Raw genomic sequence first — 22,329 nt, 5'->3', positions numbered from 1 at the left:
TTCTATCAGTCTTGATGCACACAGGAAGGAATCTCCTTTTACTTTTGATTACCAATAGACACAATCTCAGCTCAGTGTACAGTCTATGCCTAATCCCCTCTCTTTCCAGTATAATAATGAATACATACTCTACTATAATTGATTATGCAAGCAGAGATGTGCTCAGGTTATACAATAATAATACAAACTGTTATAAGTAAGAAATTTGAAAAAGACTTGTAATGTAAACACCTAAGAATAAATATAAGTAAATTCCAAAATGTGCAATTCATCACTGCACTTTTGCCTTCAACTTCCAGCAGGCTACCTCAGCTATCAACACTACCTTAAAACTTTGCTGTAACATACAGGATGCAAAAATGAGAAAATACAGTAACTTCACTTATAACAAATCTTAGCTTGTTTCGAATTAGGGGCAAGAACACAAGTAAAGCTAATAGGCAGAAGAAGCTGATGTTATCATTTTATGATTCTGTGATTATCATTATTACCTGGTGATAGTAACACAGTAGCACTTCAAGGCTAAAATGCACCTGAGATTTTCCAACACAATTGTTTTTCATTAGAAATGCCAGTGCATTAAAGCCTAAGTGTTCTATAAGAAGCAGTTTGTTTTGGCCAGCTCCCAGTTAAGACAGGAGACTTCTTGCTAGGTTGCTGTCAGTTTACTTAACAGGCTCCACCAGAGTCTGCATTTGTATGGTCCACAGCCTGTAATACAGTTACCCAGGCAAAATGTTGTGAACTTAGGAACAGACTTTCCCTATCTGTTTGGTCCCAAACTGACAACATGGTTCTCCCATGTCCAGCCTGAGGATAGGATTCAGAAAAAGTAGCACAAAACACACAAAGCCATTTTCTCACAAGAATAACCTGTTCAAGTTCAGGAAGACAGAAAAAAAATCCCAATTTTCTGATTTCATTTGTCTCACAGGAAATTTCAGTATCTAATTTTTCTCCATTCTCACCAAAAATCTTTGGAAATCTTTTTCTTACATAATGGAGATTCTGCACTCCAATCAGTTAACTGCAAACCAGTTTCACAACAAAGCATTAATATGACACTTTCTACAAAAATGCTTGGCCAAAGCCTGAAAATCTCATTAAGGTTTTACATTTAAAAATGACATTTGAGATGATCTATTCTCACACAAGTATTCTAGGCAAACGTGATCCAACTTTTCCATTTTAAACAGGTTTGATGCTTCTGAAACAAAATACACTACTACTTATACCAGAAACAAGACAAGTATGAACCAGGTACTAAGACATCACATTCATGTAAAGTCTAACTTACCCTAAACCCAGGTAAAGCTCTAAGTGGAAAGCCTTCAGGAAATGCCAATATACAGAAGCAACACCACCCCAATCTGGGTTGACAAGACCACACTTTAGGCGATATTACTACAAGGTAGAGAGAATTTGTGTAGCAGAAAGAAAGGACAGCTTGAGGATCCTCCTTGAGGAAGAAATGTAAAAAGATTTTTAGGAGATTGGAAGTAAGAAAAAGGAAAGCCAGATGATAATGTGCCAAAGACATGGAAAAAAAGGAAACCAAAAATATCAACAGAAAAATAGCAAAATCAAAAGAGAAATACATAACAAAGTAAAACTTCACAGGATTTTTCTGTCAAGGAGCAACAATTAAAAAAATAGTGAAGAAAACATCTTGTAGGAAATATTAATATAAAAAAATTATGGAATTCCCCAAACATGTAATGTTATCCTAAAATCTGTTCCATCTTGCTTTATTTTATTAGCTTGCATAAATCGGAAATGTAATTTCAATCTTCTGAAGTTCTGACATCTCATATTTTCAATAGAGCTGTAGCATTAACTTGCTCTCAGAGTGGGAGTCCCCTTAAAATCTGAAAGTAAATGTGTGTCTAAATATGGGAGAGAGGAGTATTTATTTTTATTTCTTCCAATTGGGTGAAAGTGAGGCTTTCTTTTCTCCGGGAAGATGTGTCCTTAGTCACCATAAGAGTACGAAAAAGGGAACCTGAACACAAAGGTGTGGTGAAGAAAGGAGACAGGTTGGCAGGCTCAAAATACTTTAGAGAATAAGAAACAAAATCCAGCTTGTTTAGGTGATACCAGAAGATTAAATGCGGGCAAATGTTTAACAATGGAGTGAGAATGTAAGGACAGACATTTCAAAGTAGGAATAGAGAAAAATATGCAGAAAAAAATAATATCAGGAAAAGGTGTAGACCAGAAAACACTGAGAAGAAATATCAGGAACCCTGCCAAAACAGAAAACTGTCAACTTAATTGATCTTGAACCTATTCCAAAGGCAGAGAAGAGTGGATGATGTAAAGCCATTACTGAGTAAGAAGGAAGAAAAGATGTATGTTAACATTTTACCCTCCTCTTCCAAATTTTAATAGCCTCCAAAGTATGCATGACTTTTTAAAACTCCAACATTTATCATTGTTCTTCTATTCCATCCTAGTCACAAGCAAATATTGAAGAAAAATAAATCCAAGAAAATGCAAAAAATTTGAAGTTATACACTTAACCACTGTTCGTCTGGTCAGCTCTTTTTTTCCTTTTTTATAGGGACATATAAAGAATACAAAACATTAGTTTAGTATTACAGTACAATCCCAAAAATATTTTGAGGTGTATTATTACTGTATGTGCTGTTTTAATGGGAAATGGATAGCAAGAAAGATATAATCACTTATATAGAGCATCAAGGATCCCTTAGGTACCTTGTCTGCATAAAGCTATCTGCATTTTCTTTACAATTCAGATTCCACATCTTTAAAAAGTGTGTACCAGAGTAAGCTGAATATTAAGTTTTCTGGCATTGTCAATATGTAGCTGCATCACAGATAAGACAATGTCTGTCTTCCTTTATCATCCCTTCTCACTCATTCCTCAACTGCAGACTGATTGTTATGGTATTCTCCAAGACTAAGAACAACCTGATTATTTAAATGTAGAAGACAATGTTGCTTGAATCAGAATTTCCCAAATTGTGTGTAGCCTAATCCAAAAAAAGCATCTGCAGAATGCTTTATTGTAAAAAGCTACATGAATTTTATCTTGTGAGTTCTCAGTCATACGCAGCTTCTCTAATTGAGATGCTACAATTATTTACTATGGTGTTTTTTTTTTTTTTAACACTGAATTTGAAGTTTCAAAGGAGTGAGGTGCCTAAAATTGCCAATAGTATTTATCATGACCTGTGCCCTTGGTATAAGTGAGTATGGACTGCAGTGAAAAGATCGGAGGAAAAGGAAAATAGCTATTTAATAAGAGTAGAAATATTTTCTTAATCAAAGAATCTACTAGCCAAGTCACAGTCTCTGAGTCTAGACTCACACAAACTGAGTAATACAAAAAGACAGTTTAAAGAGAAAAACCCCAAAACAGCCAGACAGGGACAAAGACATTAGAAATTGCAGAAGTTCAGAGGATTCACATTCATCAAGGTTTCAGTCCCTTTCCAGTTCTCAGAGTAGAGATTTGCACAATGGGCAAACAGCTGACTTAGCCATTTCAAAGTAAATATGGTCCCCCCATAAATACTTTTGTCTCTTTTAGCAGATGCAAAATATTTATATTAGTCTTTCAACCTGAATTGCTATTTTATTGACAAATGTCATTTTTTCAAATGAGAATTTTCCATGGTCTCAAATGTTTTAAACCAGTGCCTTCTGTTTACACTGCATATTATCACACTGTTCCACTGTAATTGTATACTTGGGAGAAAGAGGTCAAGGATCCTAACCTCACTTCAACTAGGTATCAAAATAACATGAGACTTGCAAGTGTGGCCTCAGTCAAGAGTTTGTAACAAGACACAATTAACAAATTAAGTTGAATGTACTTCATGTTTTGAATGTCCATACAAACAACAGTGCAACATCCTGTCAAACAGACCCAGCACTGAAACATAACCAAAGTGACCAAAGAGATGGATGAGTCCTACACTTCACTGGAATAGGAAGTTAGGCATTAGAGACGACCCTTGCCTCATACAGATACAATCACTCAACTAAGGAAGTGAAAACTTGTATTCTAATTCAGTGTCCACTGAACCTTTCCTGTACAAAGAAGAAACAAAAAGCTTGAGGAGAAAACTAAATCTGGACACATTCTGTGAGCTTTCAGTTTGAGTGGAAAACTGTAAATGATAATAATTTCCACCCAAAAGGAATCAAGACAACTTAAAACCTAACGATCAGCTACAAGAAAAACCTCTATGTAAGAAAGTCTTAGTTCTTCAATAGAAGTTTTTAAAGAGCTTTTTTAAAAAATGCAATAAAGGCATAATATATGTATAAAAAATGAAAACATGACTGCTACATTATCAGAAAACTGCAATTTAGATGAAAGAGAGAACGGAGAGCAGGATGAGAAGAAACTTTCCTTTGCAATCTTAAATCACTTAAATACAATTTATTCACTTCTTCAGTTAAGGTATTTTACAAACAGGCTGTAATTGTTTTATCCTCTTAGCACATCATGTAGCTCACAGAGTGTTAAGTGGAGCAGAGAAAAAAATGTTGACAGACTTTAGAAGAAGGGAAAGGAAACTACCCAGGAACGAGGAGTTGAACAATGCTTGCCACATATCAGCATGCCTGTCCAGTGACTGAAAATAAGCCTGGAAGCAAGAAAGCTCCTGCTTTTCAATTTCCTATATATTAAAGTATCTTATTACTATTTTTAACATGATATATTGCTTTGATGAAATACAGAAGTCTAATTATCTGCAACTTCTACTATAAATTTAATATTATATATACTCAAACCATTTTCTGGAGCAACTATCTTTTACTAGAGTGTCAAGACTAACCACATAACATGAAATTGGATGCTTAAGCAAAACAGCATGGGTCATGAAGCTCTCAAAACAATTAAAATAGACATGGGGACAAGTAGAATTTTTTTTTTTCCAGTTAATGATTTCAAATAAGTTCTCTCCTCTCTTGGTGCAGTTACAAAAAACAGTATCACTAAAACTCTAAGAAATATTTTCAAACATTTCTTATATAAATGTTTCATCAATTTTTCTTAGTGGATGAAACTGCGTATTTTCAAGTTCACAAGATAAGCATTCAGGAAAATACACAAAGTATTGACAATTAGAAAGTTTTATACTATAAAACTTAATTGCTAAAGTCCTCCTGCTCCGCAAAAGTTAGTTAACGCAATAGCGTCTTTCCACTTTGAGAAACAGGGTACTTGATGTCAAGTTATTAAAACCATCTCAGAACTAATAGCACAGATTTAGTATTAAAAAGAAGCTCTAAGTCTCAGAGTAAATCTTCCTTTGAAAGCATTTATTGATCTTTCCTTCGCCGCACTGTTCACCATTTCTGTAAAGCAATACGTGTGAGAATGGTGATGTAAGCAATGAATAAATCACAATGACAAAGGGGTAATAAATAATGACTGACAGAGTTTCAGAGAACACAAGACTGGTCTCCAAATGATAAGGGTAATCCTGAAGGTGGCCAAAAGGGTTACTGTAGCACAAAACCATGAAAATTACTGGAAATCTGCAGCAATCTAAAGAGGAGTTAGGGCATGTGAAAGAAAAAAAAAACCACTGGACAAACCGTAGCACAATGAAACATGACTATATGAACAAGAAAGTTTTAAAAATTAATCCCAGTAATTATAAACCAACAGTATCTAGCTCTGTAAAATCACACACATTACAATTTAAACTCAAGTTCTACAAAACATTATATATCTATATAGATTAATCCTGATACATTGGCCAGGGAGCACAGAAGTTGAAAAAAGCCAAGACAACAAAGCCAGTTAGTTTAATGTACCTCATGGATGATATATTCTGTAATAAACTGTGCCTTCATGAAATACAATGGCATCACTGTTCTAGATACCAAAAGTACACTACAAAGAAAAAAAAGGGGGTTGCAGATAATACAGAAGACAGCAAAGCAACATGCCTAAGGAATGTAGAACAAACAGGTCTGTAAGATAATATTTCAAAGGAAAAGTGTTAATTTGTTTTCAGTTTCTAACTCTTCAGTATCTACTGTCACTTCACTGTAATTTTATCTATATTTCAGGAGGATATTATCTATATTTCTGGTGGTTATAAAAACAGGCCACCAAGTAACCAAGTAAAGCCTAAATTCTACTGTTTTTCTTTAAAAATATTATGTCATCAAAGATTCTCTCTCATGTGATCAAGTTCAAGAGAAAGAATATCTTAAAAGTAAAATAAAAAAAGTCTTAAAAAGAATGCCCTAAAAAAAAAGGAAGTCTTAAAACTTAAATATAATCATAAAGGCATAATAATATGCCCTAGGGTCATAAAAAAAGTCTCATAAATGTCGCCAGCAAGAAAAGTCAATATTTCTTTTGCTATGTCAAATAATGTTCCAATTTAGATTGCAGTATTTTTTTTCCTCATGTAACTAGTGTTATTGTGTAGGCAACTGTTAACCAAGCAAATTGCAATAGATATTTATTATACATATATATATTATGTATGAAATATATACCCAACATTCAGTCTTCATATTTTTTTGGTATTTCAAAATTAAAGATATACCAAAAATGAAAATCAACACAATCATCAGAAATATTCTCAATTACTCTGCATCACCTTAGATTTTATGAAAGGACATTTGAAATTTATTTGATGATCTTAAGCAAGTTATTTGAAAACAACTACTTTCACCTATAGATTTTTCTTAAACATGTACTCTATCAAAGATTTCAGACATAGATCACATAATCCAACTAAAAGAAAAGAAGCATGGTACTTTAGGGAGAGATAATTATTATAGAATGGGGTAAACTCATCAACATTTTAAGCAAAAACATAAGAGTATGTGGACTAAAGACAACATTTCCTATAAGCTTCTACACTAACTGCTTTGTCACTTTGTTGCCCGGTTTTGGTAAATTATGTCAGCTCTCAGTAGACAGAAAAGCTGAAATGCATTGCTTCCAGTATTGTAATCGATATTTATCACTATTTTAATTATGCTGAATCTTAATTGGCAATTTTCATTGCAATAAAACACACCTTATTCATTTTTCCAGATCTACAGAATCTCATCTATCTCAACGGTTACGGTTTAAAACTAAAACCTTCTATCACTGCTAACCAGATCACACTTATAACAATTCACCTGTATTTGTTTTCTTAATTAAAACATTATTTTAAGAAGAATTCATTTTCTATGCAAAATTCCCACTGACAGAAACATTGTAAGACACATTTACTTAAAAAGAGTGAACTGTGGTAAGTTCCATTGAAAATATAAAAATAATCTCAAAGTACCTATTTAAAGTAGAAATTTATATCGCCTTTTTTTTCCCCTAATACTCATTTCTACTCTTCCTTCATGAAGTAAACTTCAAAAAATAAACTTTGAAAATTAAAATAAACTTTAAAAATTATAAAAATTATAAAAATCCATGGTTTGGCTATACTGTTTTTAAAAAAAAACCTCACTTGTTTTACCATAAGAATCCTCCAGTGAATAAAGAAGCTCATTAACAAAAAAGATCTCTACCCTACCCCAATATTTATGACTAACAATAGTTATGCAATTGGTGCAAGAATTAAGCTTGACTCAAAGTTTCTGTTAAATATAGAGTGAAAGAAAGTAATTTTAATCAAATTAGCTTTATTGTAAAACTACTTGACCACATTACTTTTCTGCCAGTAGAATAATAGTCACTTTACTCAGATAACATGGGTAACCTTTCTACTTCTGAAATTTCATTCTATTACTGGATATAATATAGTAAATATGGAATATTTTCTGGATTAGTCAGTGCACATTATGCCAGAATAGTTGCTTTCTCCAGTAACATTTCAGTATTAAAAAAATCTCGTGGCAAGAAGTAGACATATGACTACAGACTAGTGGTTATCCATACAATAGAAAAAAATCAAAGCTTCTACACACTACACTTCTGAAGAATCTCACCTCCTAATCTGATATTAAATTAGTCCTCCTCACCATTTATTACCATATCTCAAATATTCCAAGTGGTTTGTGATGTATTATTTACTCCACCAAAATTCTCACCACTTGTTACACAGAAAAAAGGGTCTTCAAAAGTAGAAGGCTCATGCACTTGTTCATCTACTGTTCCAAATGAACTAAGGCATGTGGTCAGTCATGTGCTTTACACAAATCATTAGAGATACAGGAATGTTTTGCATAGCCACCTATGGTTACATCATTAACCATAATTTACTGCAATGACTTATGAATTTCATTTCATGGAAGTCCATTAAGAGTGTGTTCTACATGTACATTAACACTCCCCATCATAAAGTAAGCCATTTAACTTTTCACAGAGTGACTTTTATGATGCTGTTACAGAAGCAACTAATTGTAGTTAAAGCATTTATTTTTTAAAAGGTCATTCTTTTTTACTGCAGTTTATAATATTTAAATGGCAGCTCATGGCTGTGAATGTGCACGTATGAGAATGCAGGAATCATGTGTGTTCAATACTCAAGCTATCCAACAAGTTCTGCAGAAAACACAGACTAAAAAGTTATTTGCATATTAAGCTACAATGAGTTAAAAGAGAAATCTAAATTGTAAATGAGTTTTGGAGACAAATCAATGCTAATGAACAACAATTACTTCAGTCACACTGTGAATTAAAACAACATCATTAATAAAGCTTAGGTGCTCTGCTGGCAAGCATGTCTTTAGTCCCTGGCAGATCATGTAAGATCTAAATTAGGAGAAATAGCAAGCACAAAAGGAAGTACATTTAAAATTATTTTGTTTTGAAGCTCCACTTCAAACAAAAGCTTCAGGAAAGCCTACAAAACTCAGAAAATCCCATCCAGTCATTTTAACAACTGCATTGAATGAATGCCTCATAAAATATCAGATTTGCACTGGATAATGACAGAAGATCTTATAAACCTAGAAGATGAGTCAGAACAGCCTCTTTTGTTCCCCTTACTTTCATATGAAACAGTCAGTGAAAAATCAGAATCTTTCCTTAAGAAAAAAGAGTCTTTTCTTTGAGCTAAAAATAAGTCTAAACATCCTGTTCTTTACCTAAATGCTCAAAACCAGCTGCAAGTAGTAACTATGTAGGGAGAAACTACAGAGGGCACTGTTGTATCAGTTTTTAAGAGTTACAATGGTAATAGGGCCCAAGTATAGAAGATTGTCAGGAAAATAAATAACTGACTAAAGAAAGAATCCTAACAGGAATTAGGAGAGCATGCAAATGCACTAAACCTAAAACAATAATAAGGCAAAAACATTGAAGCTGTATTTCTGAAGGAAAATGGACTGAAAGAAAGTTCATGTAACAGACTGTCAGGCTGATAGGAATACTGCAGTGCACACATTTGGCATTTTCCTTTGTAGTGCTTTCTATGGAAAAGGTAACTAATCATAGTGCTGCCTTATCCTTTGCAAACAGGAACCTATTACTGGAATCCCACTCATAATCAATATGAAAATGAGTGATGAGTGTTATGCAATTCTTCCACAGGCAGAATTTATCGACAGAAAGAATATCTTCACATTATACAGTCCTTTCATAGTGTAAAAGACCAGTTCTGTTTTATTCCTTTTCATGACACTTACAAATCAATCATTTATATTTTGAAAGCAGTAACATTGGTGCAATATAAACCAAATTAAATCCCACCCTTTCCAGAAGAAGTACCTTTAAATATACCGACCAAAACCAGCAAGTGTCCAGCTGAAAAGAATGTAACCCTGAAATTGCTGTGTGCTTGACATTCATATGAAAGAGGAAAGTATGTTAAATAAGTCAGCATAAATACCTTAGTAAATCTATGCAAAAATTATTTTTATACAATAAATGGGCTTCAGAGATACAAATATTTATGAAAACTAATTTGATAAATGTTTTACTGCTAGCTTACATGAAACTCTGCCTGTCTTTGATCTTATTTTATTAGAAATAACCCCAATTAAATTTTTTAATGTAATAAATTTTGAAATGTTTTAGCGCTGCCTAATGAGAATTGCAAATAACATAAAACAGCCAGCTACAGAACAGTACAGAACAATTAACATTTTTTACATTTTTCATTTTTATATTTTAAAAACATTATTAAAATGTGAACTATGAAACAGAAGTACTGAAATAAGATATGGATAATATCAGTCAATTAATGAGACTTCAGAGAAAAAAGGTGTTACTTTTTCCCTCACATTGTGGTGGCAAAACCCACAAGCAGCATGTTTTGTAGTACTACAGCAAAAAAAATGGGACTTTTATGAACACTGACTCAAACTCACATTTAAAGAGTACTACATGGAAGTTAATTTAAAATTAAGTTAGGCAATGATTTTGTAATAAACCAAAGAATAAATGCTAACAGAAAAGATGCTCAAGCAAATGAAACATACCAGAAAATTGTCTAAAGCTATGTGAATGAGTGAACAAAACAAACAAAATCAAAACCACAGACGGTGCCTGTGGATACTCACTCCCATCCACATCCATAAGAACTGTGATGGTAACTGTGAAAGAATTGTCTCTAAGCATGCAAAGACAGATGTACTACATGAAAGGAAACTGCCACAGAAAATGAAAACCTAATTTTTTTAGAAATTGCAAAACCAGACAACATAAATATATTGACAAAGCAAGACCTCAGTTCCCTTACAGACACTGAGACCTAGAATTTCTAAGTCATTTCATTGTTTCAAGCAACTTATTAAGAGAAGATAAAACAAAAACTAATTTCACGTCAGAAATGGGTTTCATCGAGGTTTTGCCACTTGTGCCTTCCAGACAGGCCCTGCATGTGCAATGTTAAGTGGAAAAGTTTGCTAAATTTCAAATTCATATATGTTGTCTTTAGCCTAATTCGGTTCCTAAACCAGAATTCTTTTAAAATTGCCTAGTATTCTACCAGTCTAGTAATCTCTTTTCATCAGCATTGTTCATTCATCAGCATTGTTTCTGGCAAAGTTTTGCTAAAATAAAGTTTCCTGTAATTTTATTGTTTCCAGCTGTTGATAAAAATTTCACTAGTATTACTTTTATACACCTTTTTTAAGTGTATGTGATGGCAGGCATACAGGCAGTTTGCACACATAAAAAAACCTAACCGTTTGTTAGATACAGAGTATTAACAAAAGAAATGCATAAATGTCTATTAACCTCTATATACAATCTATGACATCAGACGAAGTTCTCAAGGCATAAAACATGTTCCTTCTATGTAAAATTTAACTGCATTTGAAGGCAGAAATTTGCAGTCCATTCCTAGAGACATGCAGCTGGATACAAATGGGGCTGCTTCAGAGACTGTTGCATCTGTGCACATCACTTAAATACAATTCAAATGATGAAAAAAGTTTTGATAATGTTTACAAAATTGACTTAAACATCTTAATGCATTTTTCCATTTAACTACAATAACAAATGCCAAAATGTTACTAGATAACTCTCTAAATATTCAAGATATTTAACAAGATATTTAAGGTTCCTTTCTCCCTGTGCAATAGAACACATTAAAACCAATTTTACTATCGTAATTTATTCAAAGCTTGATTATGAGCAATAGCTGCGAGAAGAAATACAGCATTGTTGATTCATATACAAGCATTTCACTTAACTGCATTGGATAATAGATGTGCTCCTAAAGGAGTATAAAAGCAAAGTGATTAGAAGTCATTACTGTTAATTAGCATTCACTTTACATTTATAGGGATGAACCTTTTCTGTGTTGAACAAATGGAAAGCTTTTATCTGAAAGTCTATGAAAGCTGGTCAAGGTAGGCACTGAAATAAATGTCAGTGACCAGTAAGCTGAATTCAAAACAACAATAACAAAGAAAGCAAAACAAAATCTAAGGATGTATCATCATCCAATTAGTGAGATTCAGTTTTTAAACAGGAAAAGGTCTGAAGGGAATGAGCAAAACTGGAAACTCATACTTCACATTCTGCAATCTCACTGATAAAAGGAGGAAATGTGTGTTTATCAAACTTGCTGTGAGTGCACGGTTCATTTGGTGTCCTGTAAACAATGCCTGGCTGCCCATTCTCAAATGCATGTGAGAATCTTGCAACCCAGAACATCATATTCAGCAGGCAAGGTCACACTAGAGATGCCCTGGAAATGGGAAATTAGGAAAACCTGGCAATCAGAGGTTTCAAGCTGACCAGAACAAGCCCTCAGGGCTGCTTACCGTCTTTCACCACCAGCCTGACTGTCTCCGCTTATTCAGTATTAACACAACAAGACAGGGAGTGAGTGGAAACAACTCCACGCACCTAACAGGGAGAAATACAGTGACTTTTTTGTTTACATAAAGCTCAACATTTCTCACAGTAAGAAACTATCTCAAAGCTATTGCTGAAGATCCCCCTCTAAAAAAAGAAAAAATTAAAATCCTGACCCTGCCTGAACTGGTCAGAATTTCAGACATCCTATTGATCAAAAAAATTTCTTTTGTTCCCATCTCATTTTAAAATTCATACAAAACCCTCCCAACAACTAAATATACCCTGTGTTTTGAATGAAACAAGATACATCATTATTTTTACACTACTTAAATCACTCCCAACTATGCAATTACTTCTTACCCTCTTCCTTTCATTCACACTTTTATTCACTGCTAATGACAACAGTCATTCCCGAGGTGGAGGAAGCTATGAAACTCCAATCCAGAATTAATTAAAGAAAAAATAACATGATTAAAAAAAAAATTTGTAACCATTTAACACGATGAGGGTAAAGGGACAATCCAAATCCTTGCAGATAAAAATTTATTTATTATAAAAGGTGAAGGAACCAAGTCTATGAAAAAACACAAATATTTTCTCTCACAAAAAATTTCTTATTTTATCAAGAAGCACAGTTATTTATTTCTTGTCAGTGTAGGCAACCATTTCATACAATTTCTAAAAGTTCCCATTTAACTTGCATGTTTAAAGACAAAAAGAACTGTGCTAAGGAGATGTGGTCTCCAAATGTTCATTAAATCTACACAAGCACTAAAGGACTCAATCAATAACTTCCATTGTTTTATCTATCACAGTTTCCTCCAACTGGGCATTGAAGATTTTTTACAATTTTATTTCAATACTTATGGTATAATTTCACTTGCAGTAAAAAAATCCTGTATTTGAACTGTTGAATTAGATATAATCTATCAAAATATTAAGGGCACAGTTACTTGCAATAATCATAATGTAGGCAACAAAAACTATGGAGAAGTGATTATTTTGGAAATTCAGCATAAAGAAAAGTAGCTCTTTGTATAATCTGTATTTCTCCAAAATATTGAGACATACAACTCTGAGGTATTAAACCATGTATCTACAGACCATTCAAATCATAACAGGGAAAAATTTTTCAATGAAAACATGGGAGATTACTAGAACAGAACTCTTCTGCACACCTCTGAACTCTGTGAATCTCTTAAATGAGAAGGGAAAGCTACCTACTTTGTCTGAACTCATAAACTACAAAAATAATTTGATGAAGAGCACACTGAGGACCTCAGATTACAGATTCTTCAAGTCAATCAGTGTTACACAACTTATAGTTATTTGGCCTCTTTAAGACTCCTAAGAAATTCTGCAAACCTTATTTGTATGAGTTAAGAGTAACTACTAGTCTTTATCATGTACATACTACAACTGAAGCCACATATACCAAACATCTGAAAATCAAGTGATTATTCCTATATACTTTACAGAATCTTTTATATGTGTCTTGGAACAGAAGACAAAGAAGCAATGCTGTGACAGAATACTACATTACATTTATTCATGTATTTTTCCTGGTAGGATCACCTAAATCTTTGTAGAAAAGTCACAGAAAGTCAGCAATCACACTGACTCTGAGAACTCATTTCACCCATTGGCCACAGAAGCTGAATTCTGGAGAAGGGTAAAAGAAAGATCATTTCCTTAGCATGGAAGACTATCAGCAATATCAAGGAACTGAAAGTTTTGGGTTCCATGATTGAATTAATCCCTAATCGAAGGCCACAAAATAATGTTATATTTTCATTCATCCATTCATCTCAAACCTTGAAGAACTCTTTCCTGAAGAAATCTCTGGGAGTTTCACTGAATACTGACAGGACCTAAGTTACTTCTATTCCATCTGAACCCACAGAGCTCAAGTACTTTGTCTGAGATGAAATATCTTAAGTAACATCTAAAATGGCATTGCTATTGCAATTTTAACTCAGACAGGAACACTTTCTGTCTTCACTAAACATCAGATTTGGACCATTTAAAAAAATCATGAGTCTGTTCTTAAAAATTATTAAATACAGGAGTAATTATTAAATACAGGAGTCACATTGTATCATTAAGCTCTTTATTTCTGTAACTAAAAAATGTTATTCATTCTTAGTGACTGACTGTTGTAACATCACTGTTCCAAAATGCAACCATATTTTAGAAAATAAATCTCCTTTCCTTCTGTTCCACATCACTGATGAAATGAAACAGCGCCACAACCAAAGGCTGCTATTATTCAAATGTTTCATACGTCATATATATCCAACATTAATATTTATTTTTCAGCTGATGATCAATGGATGATTTCATAATTATTATTGCTTAAGTCCTGAGAGCCAATATATAAATTTATTTCAAGTGAACTCCATATTTTTTGAAAGTTTGAGGGTTCTAAATCCACAAAGAGCACAACAAAAAGACTCTGACAGAAATAACATGTTGAAACTGAAAATCCACTAAAAATCCATTTGCATGATTTATAATATACATGGATAAATATAAAAAATACAAAAATATCTATTTTTAAAATACTAATTAAAATACTAATTAAAAAAAGCAATTAAGCATGTCATCAAAAATTTGAAAAAGCAGAGCTAGAAGAAAGACATTTTTACCTAGTTCAAGAATTCTACAAATTACTTTAACAATGGAAACTTACCAAACAAAGGCAAAGACTTATGGAGTAGATAAGGCAAAGAATTTGTAAGAGGACAGAATTGTCTACTGAAAATAAAGTATCTTGCATTGGTCTGTTTAGTCTGGAAGCTGCTACAACCTTTGCCCTAAACAAAAGTTAAGCCATAGTTCCATGAGATACAGAAAACAATCCAACACTCAACCCATCTAATATCACTTGTGTATGTGCTTGCATGAAACAACACTGTATTACTTGAACAAGACCATAATTACATTGAAAAGGGGACAAAACAGTTAAATATTGCCTAAATTGAAATGTTGCATGAAAGTTTCACAAAAATGCCCTCATGCTCCAGTCTTTCCTGCCACTAGAGGAAAAGAAATACAGTTACTTACCACATTTCAAAGACAGTGCCATTATAAAACTCCTAAAAGATAATTAAGGTAACTAAAAAACTCTAGTGCTTACAGGCTTGGCTAGGAAAATCTCCAATACAGACAGTAACAAACATGGACAAAGAAGGATATCAGTAATCCCTATTCAGCATTGAGAGGAGAATAAATTATTCTTTAGAGTTCAAGACTTACACGTCTCATGAAGTAAATATTCTACTATCAGGTGAAGACTGCATAGTAAGATATATTTAGACATCATACAAGTACTCAGATATGTTTCACAATATGTACTGAATACAAAATCTAAAACGTGGCATTAGGCAACTAAAAAATAGATATAAATTGCCTTTATACCTATCAATCACTTGGGTTTGTGACAATAAAATTAATAGGTTTACAGTCAATGACAGTCAGTATCACTCACTGAGTCACATGAACCAGAACAGGACTGTTGTCCTGGGTTTCACAGAACTGTGAGGGAATATTTAATTCTTTAGAAATCTTGTTCTCATGGCACTGTTTTTAAAAACATTGTATACTTCCAAATTCATACAGTTTTTTTGAAGTGTTTTAACTTTTTACTACATAAGTACTTGCAACAGAAGTATTCTTTGCCAATGGAAACGTAAGGTACACTCTGTGATTTTGATTTAGACACACCTTTCCTCTAGTCCTGGCCCCAAACCATTTACTGAAAAAAAGAGCTATGTTATTTGACCAGTGTTTTAAAATTACAGTCACTCAAAGATGGTTTTGACAAGGCTTCCACAGATTTCATCCCCTCCCTTCAAGAGAATGCAAACTGACTTCTCTGTTTAAAACTATTAACATCTGGGAAAAAAAACTCCTAAAGCAAAATCCTCAGTGAGTAAGAATTAAATAGTAAAGCTACAAAACAGCAGTTATTAAAAAATGTGAAAAAACAAAACCAGAAAGATTTCAAAGTTATTGCTAACACAGAAAAAAAGTTAGTAGTCTTCTTAGAACTAAAATACCACAGTTGCAGTAGTTTATTTCTCCACATAATTTTGCAATTATTCATCAAAATATGCAAGACACTTACTGAAACTTTTGTATCAGAATTCCATAGCTAGGTTTTACTGTAAAGACATCATTATACAAAGTCTAACATAAAGGCAGTATATCGTTAATATTTATAACTTGAAGATATCATATAGTGGGCTTAATATTTCTATACAGGAAATAAATAGTTATTTAGTTCCAGACAACATGATAACATCTCTTTCAGCTATAGTTATAATTATCATGTACAAACTTCCAAAGCAGAAATTGTCAAGATTTAACACTAGCATTAATTTATGTCAGGGATCCATTCCTCCAAAGACAGCAAGAAGTGTAGAGGAAGTATCATCTTAATTGCCACTAATTTGCCCATTTTTAATTAAATTGATCAGTAATTTATTACCTTACCCAGCAGCAGAAAGCTGTTAGCATGCAGCTTTAAGAGACAGTAGATATCAGTCCTTCTAATTTCTAATACTACCGCGGTTCAAAAATAATTTAAAACTGCTGTATCATATTTCTTTTGATTCCTGTATTGCAGGATATGCACATTCCATTTAAAACCTCTGTGAAGCACTCTAGAGCATAATCATAGAATCATTTAGGTTGCAAAATGCCCTTGAAATCATTGAGTCTAACCATTAACCTAACACTGCCAAGTCCACCACTAAACCATGTCTCTAGGCACCCAGTCCACACAACTTTTAAATCCCTCCAGAGACAGTGACTCAACCACTTCCCCAAGTAGCCTGGTTCAATGCTAGATACCCTTTTCAGTAAAGAAATGTTTCCTAATATCCAACCTAAGCCTGCCCAGAACAACTAGAGGCTGTACTGCCTACATGAACTATTTTCCTGCTCTGTAGTCTCAAACTCCAACACAGGTCTATGATATTGATTTTACATTAGAAGAAGATAATTTCCTTGCCAAAAATGTTTACAAGATGCAACATTTGACTCCAAGATGGGTCAGGAAGTACTCTGCATTCAAACCACATTCTTAGGTCTTATCTGCAATTTGATTTTTTTAACTGAATACAGAATAAAGCCTGAAGTATTTAGGTTCATGAATCTCAATTATCATTTTAATGAAGGCGAACGAGATAGAAAATGTTCAATACCTGACATGAAGATTACAAACACCTTTATCTGAAGTTTCATTAATAGTCTATACCAGTTTGATCAATAAAATCACATATTTACTTTCTTTAAAATAGCAGTTATGATTTTTTGAACAGCGTATTGGTTTTAGTACTGCACACTGCAGTAATCAACACAATTACCTGGAATGGACACAGTATGTTCACTCAAACACTGTAGAAAACCTCTACAGTCAACATGAGGTTTTCTGCTTTTTTCAATGAGGTCTGATTTAGTATTGGTAGAAATAAAGTACTATATGAAAGATTTTGAAAAAACCAGAGAATAAATTTTAAGTAGTTTAGAAAGTGGTTCATTGTCTCTCTTTAATTCATTTTATAGCTAAAAAGGATTGATATATGTTATTGCTACTGTGTCATATATTAGAATATAATCACAGGGCTACCAGAATCAAAACTATCATTGTGAAATATTCTGTAATATTTGGAGAGTGACATGCAACATACAAACAAATAACAGATTCTGGTTTACACATCATAAGTGTACTCAAATGGAAATGTCTAGACATTACTTCCCACACACTGATAAATGCACAAAATCTAAAAGATCTCTCATTACAGCAATAAACTGATACATTATTACAAGTGAAAAATAAGCTAAATATTCTATTTATAGATGATTGTCACAATTATGTTTTTTGTTGTACATGTGAAGCTCCTGTTACAGGTCTTTTCATTAAATAGGAAAAAGGTTTTGGCTTGAAACGAGGATTAAGAAGTGTGATTTACATTGGGGGAAAAGGAATATAGTTATACCATATATTTACAGACCAAGGAAGAAGAAAGGAATAGAAATAAAACCTGTAAAAGTCTTCCATTTTTTTCTTACAGTTTTCCTTAAAAACCTAAGTGGATCATTTACTTAAATTCATAAATGAATTAAGCAATATAATTATCCCCAACTATATAATTGTTTTCAATCAGCATACCTTAACAAGTTTCATAAGCTGGTAAAGGTCTTCAACCTCATCTTCCTGGCATGCAGTATATACTCTTCCAGTATTCACACTGGTACCTTTTATAAAACCACGATAGAGTGGCAAATCCAATGCATCAGCATATAGGTCAATGGCATGGTGTCCTACTGTCTGATACATATAGCTGTCCAATTCATCAGTCTGCCCTGCCACGATTAAAAACCAACCATATCAGGTACATTGTTGCAACAATTACAGATAATCACAATACTACAAAGTACTGAGAAAATCTAAATGTTAATATTTTTCAGTTCACAAACAGATGTTTGGTGACAACACCACTATAAACATGGAAAGAAAAAAAATAGATTTCTCCACCCAACAGACGTATGGAGAGGAAGACATCTGTCACAAACATGCTGCCTATTTGCAAATTGTGGTGCCTTTCCTTCTTCCTGCTTCATCCAAAAAATCTCCTATCATTTCAATTCTGCTTCCATTCACATGGTAATTTTAATAGGAAGACAGGTCAGAGGCACAAACTCAGATGTATTTCAACATACTCAGATCAAGAAATTTGTAATGCATTGCAATATTCAGAACAAGCAACTTGAACAAGGTTGTCAAAATGTACAAAAAACTTTACTGTTAAAATTGTTATCATGGTCATCACAAAAGGAGACTATCTCTGCTTAGGTCAAATAAAAGCAGACCACTACAAAGTTTTGACACTGTTTAATAAGCAAAAAGCTTATTTCCTTAACCATGAGAAAAAAATTAACCAAATTTTCTTACAAGCAATTTGTAGCCATCAGATAAGGAAAAAGCAGCTAAAATGCAGGTATCATGAATTAGAATTACATCTCAAACTATACAATAGATCATTTATACATCATTTTTTCAGATAATATCTCTAAGAGATTGATAAAGTAATATAACATTATTGGTGAAATCTCCACTTTATTACAAGCTAACAAAGTTCACTATTTTAATGATAATTTGTAACTCTGAATTTACATAGAGACATCAAGCATTTCTGCTGTATACCTGTGTAGCACATCTTACAAAGAAGAAGGTCTGTAACTGACCAAGATGACTAATTTGTGATGTAAGAATTAGGTCAGTCACCTTTGATGCCACACAACAGATACGGTTCTGCACAAAACAGGCAAATCCAACCCCCTAATCACAACTAACCAACCTAGACCAGCAGAGTAGATTTAAGGGAAAATTCAGTGGTTTCAACATACATGAACATGACAAAGTCTTTAAGTGATATTCTGCTTAGAATACACAGTTTCTTTATTATTTGAGACTCTCCAGGCAACAGTGGTACAAGATAAAATAAAAAGAATGGCATAGAATCCACTATTGCCTGAAGCACCTCAATTAACTTTCTATAAAATTTCCAACTACACACTTAAAGAGAGCATTTTATGATTTTAATGATAATATTCTACATTTCTGATGAGGATAAATTAGTTTGAAGACAACATATTTCAACAAGATTCGAGATTATTATGTCCTAGCTACCCAGAAAATAAGTTTTTCCTACACTCTCCTAGCATTTGCCAGTTCTGCCCGTGACTCATTTGCGATGGCAGCTCCCTTTTTCCTTCCCTTTCTGTGTACCCTCCTACTGTACAGTTACCAAATACCATACTTAATTGCTTAACATATGTTGAACAGTGAACCTAGTTAACATACTTTAGCATTCTCCCCTACCAACTGGAAACAGCTCACTTGCTTTTCCAGTCTCACTTCAATTTGTGCTATAGTCCAATATACAAATACTTAGCTCATCCTCTCAGCTCACACTGACTACCTGAGTTTCTCCCATCATTTGTCATAGAAATAAACTGTAGCCCATGAGGAACTGATCAAAAAAACTTTCTACTCTAAAAGGAAAAAAATCAGGAAAAATACATGTATCGAGGTCAATTTGAACCCACATCAGTTCCTCAATGCAGTCTCAATGTAGTTCACAGATACTGGGTTAGAATAATGGAGAAAGACACACAAAGATAAAAATGGATGAGCAGCAGCACAATGGCACATTTTTGGCAGCTGGAATGGTTTACAGCATTTAGTTTAGCAACAGTTTAGAACATTTCTAGAAGTACAGTGCTAGTTTTGGTTGATGACATCATCTATCAGCTTTCAGCATTTGTGCTACTGACCTCACACAACCCCTTTGTTTACTACCAGGATATCAATATTCTCATTTTCAAATTGTGTAAGCCTTTTTCTAATTGATCTTTTCTTCTTGTGGGCTTTTTTTCACTTAAGGAAAAATACACTTAATACATCTCCATAACATCTTTTTTATACCTCTTTCAAGTTTCTGTATTGGCCTTCAATATGAAAAACTCTTTCAAGTTTCTGTATTGGCCTTCAATATGCAAAACCAGACAAAACACATACGGGAACTTAATTCAGGCATGGTTGTGATTCTGTTGTTTCTAATCTGATTTTAAAAAAATTCTTGTAAGAAATGTGGCTTTCATACCTGTATTTTCAGCAGGTCTTAAATTGGCAAGAGCAACAATCTGATGCCCAGCAGCAACACACTGCATCATATTGTAACAACTGTCCTTCCCACCACTGTAAGGAGAAGAAAATTGTGGCAATTAAAAGCACAGATAAAAGTTTTAGCCTCTTATAACTTTTAACTAACTGTTCAAAAACAAGTATTATCAGAGCTGCTTATAAAGTTGTGAAATATGAAGAGCTGTAGAATAGTAACAGTAGGAAAAGAATGATTTCACCATACATTAACTACATATGCCTAAATGCAGTAACCATAAAGCACATAAAGAGTTTTGTATCTTACTAGTAATCTGAGAGGTTACATGAAGAAGAGCCACTGCCACTGGAATCTCCTCAAAGAATGTCCTTTATTCCAGAGATGAATTAGTATTTACTCATTACTCGTTAATTTGGATCAAAACCCCAAAATCTGCTCCAGTGAGTTGACAGCATTAGTAATCCTTTTAAATTAGGTCTGTCATGTAGACGTGATGCCTAGGGACACATTTTAGTGGTGGACTTGGCAGTGTTAGGTTAATGGTTGGACTCAATACCTTAGAGGTCTTCTCCAACTTCATTGATCCTTTATATCAGGAATAACATTTCTCCTTCATGGGATATGTTGCCCAAACCTTCAACATTTTGAACATATTTGCCATTCTCAAAAACTTTAATTATTACAGGCAGTAGTTTCAGTTGACACTGAATAGAACATATGAATTTTTTACTGCATTTCACTGCAAATAAAAACTATTAATGCTAGTAAAAAAATATAAAAGCAAATATAATCATACTCTTGTTTGAGGCCAATAGATAATTCTCCAACACAGAGGATACAATAAATTTTGACATTCATTCAAGATCTACAGGAACCTTTTCTGTTATCAGTGAGGAAAGAATTCTGTTCTCTTGATGTAACTGAAAAAGTATCTCTATGGATTTTAATCAATAGAAAAGAAACATTACAATCTACAATAAAAGTGCTCTAGAATACACACTGCTTAAAAGATCCATGTTCAGACTTCTGGCCTTCAAACTACAACTGCAGGTGGAGATTCTATGCAGCTTCTTTAAATGCCAAGGCACAAAAACCATGGCAGGAACTACAACAGAGATCTATACAAGCTCTGTAAAACTGCATTTTGTTTTAGAATCACTGAGACTTGCACAGGAGAACATACAGTACAAGCAGCCCTTGCTACAATACACTGTTGTGTTCCTTGTGGTCACACTATTACTATTTGTTCCTGAAAAGGAGTTGGAGCAAGGTGGGGCCTGACCTCTTCAACCAGAAAAAAAGTGAAGAATAAGAGGAAATGGCCTCAAGCTGCACCAAGGGAGGTCCACGTTGGACATCAGGAAAAATTTCTCCATGGGAAGAGTTGTCAAGCATTTGAATGGGCTGCCCAGGGAGGTGGTGCAGCTA

At 33.5% G+C, this 22,329-nt stretch overlaps 1 protein-coding gene across 1 annotated transcript in view; it reads right to left on the bottom strand.

Moving 5' to 3' along the window:
• The window catches only part of DPH6 (diphthamine biosynthesis 6), a 184,241-nt gene that overhangs the window by 158,745 nt on the left and 3,167 nt on the right, over positions 1–22,329 (bottom strand). Inside the window, exons 2-3 of the mRNA XM_066552064.1 lie at positions 20,884–20,978; positions 18,387–18,580 (exon numbers count right to left, since the gene is read on the bottom strand). Of these exons, the coding sequence (XP_066408161.1) occupies positions 18,387–18,580; positions 20,884–20,978 (289 nt within the window). The remainder of the gene's footprint in view (positions 1–18,386; positions 18,581–20,883; positions 20,979–22,329) is intronic.

The sequence above is a fragment of the Molothrus aeneus genome, chromosome 6 (assembly GCF_037042795.1).
Source record: "Molothrus aeneus isolate 106 chromosome 6, BPBGC_Maene_1.0, whole genome shotgun sequence".
Taxonomy (NCBI): domain Eukaryota; kingdom Metazoa; phylum Chordata; class Aves; order Passeriformes; family Icteridae; genus Molothrus; species Molothrus aeneus.
The sequence above is the reverse complement of the archived record's forward strand: the minus strand, read 5'-3'. Positions and strand labels throughout refer to the sequence as shown.